The 7,500-nt window shown below is 33.5% G+C and overlaps 1 protein-coding gene across 1 annotated transcript in view; it reads right to left on the bottom strand.

Moving 5' to 3' along the window:
• Positions 1–1,940: 1,940 nt before the first annotated feature.
• The window catches only part of LOC119596949 (uridine diphosphate glucose pyrophosphatase NUDT14-like), a 7,651-nt gene continuing 2,091 nt past the window's right edge, over positions 1,941–7,500 (bottom strand). Inside the window, exons 3-5 of the mRNA XM_037946338.1 lie at positions 7,100–7,310; positions 6,782–6,858; positions 1,941–6,191 (exon numbers count right to left, since the gene is read on the bottom strand). Coding sequence (XP_037802266.1) covers positions 6,037–6,191; positions 6,782–6,858; positions 7,100–7,310 — 443 coding nt within the window. The 3' untranslated portion in view covers positions 1,941–6,036. The remainder of the gene's footprint in view (positions 6,192–6,781; positions 6,859–7,099; positions 7,311–7,500) is intronic.

The following is a 7,500-nucleotide window of genomic DNA, read 5'->3' as shown; positions in this document are numbered from 1 at the left end:
CGTAATGAAGGAGAGGACACAGTTGTAATCACAGCAAAAGACTCAAGAAACCTCAAAACAATGTAGAAGCTACAACTCTGAAAAAGAAAATGTTGAGAGAAAGTTAGCTTTCCTGGGGCAAAATGTTTGACTCATTCACTGTTCGTATTAACTTTTGCCTCAGTTCTTACCTGGCCCTGGACTGAAAGAGCTGACTTGAAGGCAACACAGCCACCGCTCTGCATTGCAATGATCGTTTCTCTCCCGGTCTCCCAACTGCAGATGTCATTAACAAATGATTTCGTCATTGTGAGGGAGAGCGGAATGAGCAAGAGGGCTGAGTGACAGCTGCCCTCGTCCTCAGATCAGTTTGTTCTTACCCATGGGCACCAACATGGGCAATTATCCGAAACAGTTATTTCCTCATACGCGATTAGTACTCTATCGTTCCTCTCAACTGCAGTGCGCTACGAGAGTCCAGTGGATTGGCTTCTGAGATCCTGAAAGCACCTGTGCGTATATATATATATATATATATATATATATATATATACATATATGTATATATATATATGTATATATATATATATATATATATATATATATATATATATATATATATATATATATATAAAATCTTTGCATATATATAGTCAGAAAATTAAATTCTGAAAACTACGGGATTAGCTGATGAATATGTTTCGCATACAATCAGTTTCTTGGGAGTAAACGCTTTGAAAAAAAAAAAAAAAAAAATACTGAGCGATTTGCTCTTCACAGCAAATGGATCGAATATAATATAGAAAGTTATTTTTGGGATACATCTCTAATTGTTATGTGTGCGTCCAGAGCAAACCGCAACTGGCGTGTCCCTGAGATGAATAGTGGATGAGAAGTTTTTTTTTTTTTCTTGCATAAATATATAATCAGTCTTGTTGGACGAAAACTAGAAACCATATTATTTTGCCTAATGCACAACCTGATTTACTAGTCCGCATGTTTCCTGCAAGTCCAGCAATCATCCTCTGAGCAAGACAAACTAGTTTACGTCTGGAACTTTCAGTTAGTAAAGAACCTTTATACAAAGATGGGTAATACTTATTAAACCAGTGTCGTATATCTGCAGAAGTATGCCATTCTTTCATGTTACATTGTAAAATCTTCTGAAGATCAAATGGCATTGCTAACATGTGGTGTTGTTGTGTAAAGGAATTTCATATAACAGTTTCTATCCATACACTGGCTACTTTAGTCGGTCTCACTTATCGAAATCCCTAATGGAATGAATTCTTTGCCAAAGAGCCATGTCAGTCGGAACTCTAATTGGCAATCAGCTTGCAGATGCATATGACAGGAAAACTAATTTGGAGATTTCTGGTATGGTTGCATTCTTACTAATTTTCGAGATGACGATAACCTCTCTCTGCTACTGTCACTGTGCCCACCGTAAAGACCCAACTACAATTAGCCAACAGTAATTTTATTAAGTGAGGTAATGATGGAAGTGTTATCTCATCAGCTCCTAGAGCAGTCATATGACAGAAGTGGAGGGCAAAATCCATCTGTCTATGTTAGCATAGCAATTTATATGTAAGTAGTGCAGAGGACCTACTCAAGAAGACACTGCTTCTGTTTTGCTTGGTAGGTAGAAAACTAGGCAAGACAAGATGCTGTACAGGAGATCTCTGCCATGGATTTAGGTAGCTCATTTGCAACAATAGGTTTGACCAATGATTTTGCTATCTATCATCAAGACTGAGGATATCGCAGATGGAATTTTCAGTGATCTTGCACATCTTGTCCCATTCCCTTACCAGAAGGATCAAGAAGTTAAATAAGTATTCATACTGTATCCATCAAGTCTTTGCCTGTTTTGTACTTACCTGGCACCGGCTTTGGTCCTTGGATGAGAATCAGTGTTATATCATTAGGGTACTAACTCGGCATAATAAAACAATGTCTGCTTCCAAAAACTACACTTCTATTATAACATACAGTATGCAATACAAATATTAAAAAATAAATCTTGTGCATCAAGCTGTCATATAATAATGATTTTTTCCTGTGCATATTTGGCAACTACACACTACGTTTTTTAAAAAGCTGTTCCTCATGATTTTTAAGCACCTTTTAAATCAAATACAAAATTAAGATTCCATAAATATCATGGTATTTGTAAACTGGTATGAAATGAAAAATTAATAAAATCTAACTGTAGGATAATCTGATAGGAATGTTCTATAACAAGATTAATACTGAAATCTGTTGTTTGTTGTTCCAAGATCTAAAACAAATAAATGCATACTACAGTAATATCGTATCAGTGTGGTATTAAAATCCAAGATGGAAGTAAAATGAAAGAAAATCATCACCTGCACTTTTAAGTACATGAAACTAATTAAACAAGTTCTTACAAACTAAATAAAAATACTGATAGTAGCTCATACAAAGTAATAAGAACAACTAAAACATAAGTATATGCAAGTACCATCTAAAAATACCACATGAGGAGCCTTCTGATTTTTTTTGAAATGTGAAGCAAATGGCACAAAAATGGAATAGAGTAAGCATTCAAATAAAGCCAATTAGATACAGCATAAGCTAAATTTGGTACATCAGTATCTACACTCATGAACCTTTGTTGCACTGTATATTTTCAAATATTTTACTGACGTGATTTCTTTATTGTGCCTAGAGAGCTGTGTAACATGAATTTGCAAATACGATGTATTTAAGTAGCATTGGCCCAACCATTAAAACTTTTGGCCAAAAATATCAACTTGTTTTTCTTTAAATAAAACAGCAGAAACATCTGTAAATGCATAAAGAAAATGTAAATTGCTGGGAATCTGTAACATTTGCATACATCAATTATTGCTTCTCATTACAAGAGTGACTCACAGTTGTTGTAGAGAAGGTAAGTAAGCTTCTTTTTTATGATTAACCAAACTTTCTAAATCATAAACAACTAGCACTGGATTATGTTTTTTTGAACTGCTAAATAATGCATTGTGATTTCATTTTTTTAAACAATTATTTCCCAATCAAAATAAAGTTGGCTGTAAATCTTGCATTTCATGGTTTTTATCTGCCCTAAAGTTCATTTTATAGGCTCAGAACATTCTTATTTAGATAATTCATTGATATATTTTTTAAACAACTTGTTTCATCAGGCGTTTTGCACATGCCCAAGAACAACAATTGCCATATTTTGTCCATAAAGGATTAAGACCAGAAGAAAGAGAATGCACAAACTTAATATACAAACATTTTCTTATTAACTTCATACCTGACAAGTTATTACCTTCAAGGAAAGGGCAAGACCTGAGATATAACACATTGTATTTTGAAAGTCTCTCTGACAGGAAATACAGCTTCATGGTGATATAGATTCTAATTTAAATGCTGTAACTCTGTGAGACACTTGTAGCTCAGACTGAATGAAAGGAAGCTAGAAGGGGAATAGAAGATGAAAAGCTAAGTAATGAATTAAAGAAACATGTTACTATTCATTTTACAAATACAAAATTTTATACCAAAAATGGAGACTCATAGATAGTACAAGTTACTCATAATATTGTCTTCTGTATAATTTTGGGTTTATAGTGAATGTAAGAAAATAAGGAAAAGGAAGAATGAAATAGTAAAGTTTATACTGCTTGAAGGATATTTATGCATATGCACAAACAGGAGAAAATGTCAATATTGCAACAGTGGGAGCCATATGATCAGTCCAACATTTACAAATGAACTTAATTGCCCCTCAAGTGATGCAAAGATAATGAAGTGATGCTATTACGATAGCAGTCTACAGTCACTGAGTGAGCTGTTCAAATATCAGACAAGTGAGGTAGAAAATCTGTGGATTGCAAGACAGCAGATGGCAGTTTTCTTGCAAATATAAGTGGAAATGGACCAGACAACAAAGAAAGCACATAACCACTGGTGGGCATTTTGATGGTGGGTAGTGATACCACTGGTGCTGATCTGTGATAAAATCAGGCACTACACCAGGAAGCAACTACATTAATGACACAGACCAAAGGAGACACATACTAGACCAAGAGGGCTTTATGTGAGCAATGAAGAATGTTCAAGGAGCCTGGTAATTTGGGTGGCATCAAGTAGCCTACATCTCCATACCAAGAGGTAAATCCTGCAAGCATAATGTAACAAATGAAAAATTTCCCAAAGCCTGGAAGCATTTTTCTGTCATCACAATTGTATGCAACTGCAATAGAAGAGTATTTGTCGCCTGGAGGTGTGACTTGAGGAAGAAGAAAAAAATTAGGGATGGCAATGAACATGGAAATGATCACTTCGCTAGTGTTGACAGGATACCCCATCACATCTCTCTATTACCCAGCATGTTGCAGTCAATATGGCAGCCAAGCACTATGTGGTAGAAGCGACAACTTACAACATTCAAATGAATTAAACAATAAAGGTTCAATAGTTAACACAAATAAATGTGCTAGACATCAAGGCTTAAACAATAATTAGAAAATCAATAAACTAAGCATGTAAGTATTCAAGCTTTATATTTTAGAAATGTGGAGGAAATATTAAAGGCTTACAAGGCAAAAGAGTTCCATGTATTTTGAAGAAGAAAAGAAAAGAAAAGAAAAGAAAAAGAAAGAAAAAATTGCAGACTGGAACAGAATTTGCATAATTTAAAGAGCACAGTGGATTATTAACTAGCATTTTATACACTGAAGCTTAAAGGTGGATTATACAGTAATACAGCAGGCAAATTTCATTAAGTAGTTTTTATATTCTGTTCCTGAGAAAGAGCTTATTTCCTCCTGAAGTATTTTCCTGTTAACTTTTACACTAAGCAACATAAATGAAGCCCTGGACATTGTGTGAATATTTGGTTTGTTCCACACAATTTTTCTTACATCTGAAATCTTTCTATAAGAATAATGCTGTACTTTATGGGAAAATTAGTCCAGAGAAAAATTCTAGGATAAAACGAAACAAAAAAAATCAATTTTTGTACCACTATATAAATTTTTTAACACAACAGATTACTTTTATCAAGTGAACCTTTACTGAATGGATGTCCAATTATGAATCATTTCCTAAGATAGGTCTATTTTGTTTTATGACATCTGCTATCATTAACATTGACATTTTAATGTGAATTACATTAAAAGGAGAGCATTTGCAGCTGCAGAGGTACTACTGGCACCCGCCTCAACATTACTGAATATATCACTGCATACATTTATTCACTATACCTGTCATGTACAGGTAATAAAACTGAGAAAATTTGTACTCTCTAAGATAAAATAAGATAAGATAAAAAAGAAGAAGAAGAAGAAGTAAAAAAAAAAAAACTTATCCTCTGGTTCCTTTTATAAATGATTTTAAAAAGCCTATTTTAAAATTCATCTTCACGCACAGAATATCATATTATCATCGTGGTTCACTTTCAAAATCTGGAAACAAAATAAGAGCTACTTACAAGGAACCAAAACTGTATTCTTACAAAGTATAACTTTAACCTGTGACACAGTATATAAGTAAATGTTAATTACCTCAAAGAAACAGGAAAGTTCAAAGCTTCATGTGCACACAGGATGGGAAAAGTGCATGTTTTTTTTTCTGTCTGATTTAATGCACAACTATTTTCAGCTTAAATCATTCTAATTTGAATTTTTCTAATGTGTACAGTTTGAAAGTTTTTTTTATTAATTAATTTATTTATATTTTAGACTTGCCATGTTCTATCTAGTGCATACACACTTCTGAAAACAATCACGGTGTTTCATCCTCTAAGAGATAAGATAGCTTAACCAAACTCCTGAGCTGTTATTGCATTTGCATATTTCTCCAGGTAACACGTGAGTTCTACAGCAATGCACATCATAGTTCCCACAAATGGAGTAAATACATAATACAGTATCTCTAAAAAAAAAAGTGCTAAAACTTGCACCCTCGCAACATCTGCAGAATGTTCAGCACTCAAGGTGATACAGAGAAAGGAAAAAGTTGAAGAAGAAGAAGAAAAAGCACTCCTGATAATCTAGGTTATGGCCAGTCAAATAAATGCTATTCTTTCGGAGCCTTGTTATTCAAGAACCACATAAGTCCAAAAAGAAGGCCCCCGGGCGAGTTCACTTCCGACTGACTCAGGTACTGTTGAACTTCTGGTATGGACATTTCCACAACTTCTATCATTTCTCCTTCATCTGCTAATCCTCCTCCTGTGATAAAAAAATACAACTGCAGTTAAACTGTAATTATGTCAACTGTTTTTTTCATAAAAGCTACATTTTTTTTTTTTTTTTTTTTTTTTTTTTCCATTTTTAGGGGACTTTATTTACATATATTTTTTCTCTCTCTCATTACTATGACCCTCAAGTTAGTCTGTTCAGAGCAAATCTAGGGAGATTATAGAAGTCAAAATATCACGTGCATAAACAGTATTTCAAACCACTTGACATGAATTTCTCTATTAGGTTAAATGATAACATTTAGCATATATGCTTATGAAATATAAAACAGATTACCTATAACATAAAAGATAAAAAATCCTTCCTAATTATTCACAGGCCTTATAATATTCTATGATATCAAGTACATTCATCCAGCTATATAAACAACATCAAAACTTGAATTCAATTCACCAGGAACATTTATTTAAACATAAATACTTATTCTAGAATGAATTCAATGATAAAAGTCAACACTTATGTATGTGAAGTTACGACAAAGACACAGAAAATAATTCCAATAATTATTTTTAGTGAAAAACAGTGTCTCAAACCACAGAGCTACTTTCATGGAGACTCACCTTCTGATACTTTCATCTTGTCTGTTACTTCCACATAGAACATAGTCTGCTGATCACCTGATACTCCCACTCCAGATCTGAGTCCAATAAGTAGTGAAAATTAGAAGAAATTTATATAATAAATGTTAAAGACAAAACAGGTATATAGGAAGAATGAAGTAAAATTATTTGTAATGTATCAAGTTTAGCATTTCATCATTATTAATAAATGTTTTGTATTTGAAAATGTAATGGTAAATTTTTTTTCTGAACATTTTGTAAATCTAGTACACAAAAAAGGGATAGAATACAGCACTTGACGCTTTGTTAAAAACACACCTGTATTTCAACACTTTCTCAAAGCTTTCCAGTGGTGCCTCATATCCACACTCTTCCAACACTTCTTCCTTTGCAGTTAATGCTAAATCTTTAGTTTTATCAACAATACCAGCACAGAACTCTATGGTCAATCCTGCTGACCCTGGGTATTTGTTCGTGTCCGTGCTCCCCAGTTTCCGCTCCTCCCGTGGTATTCCACCATAATACACAGCTGTTGAAGGATATAGTATTTGTTATTAAGTATATCGAATTAAATGTTATACAATGCTGCAATATGGATCTCTCATGTTGTTCCTAATCAGCTATACTTTTAGTTTGCCAAATGTTTGAGAAGAGGACTCTGCACTGCAAATCAACCTCCTTTTTGAGAAAATAAACTTGTGTAATTAGAGTTCTATGTG

This window comes from Penaeus monodon, chromosome 38 (genome assembly GCF_015228065.2).
Source record: "Penaeus monodon isolate SGIC_2016 chromosome 38, NSTDA_Pmon_1, whole genome shotgun sequence".
Lineage (NCBI taxonomy): Eukaryota > Metazoa > Arthropoda > Malacostraca > Decapoda > Penaeidae > Penaeus > Penaeus monodon.
The sequence above is the reverse complement of the archived record's forward strand: the minus strand, read 5'-3'. Positions and strand labels throughout refer to the sequence as shown.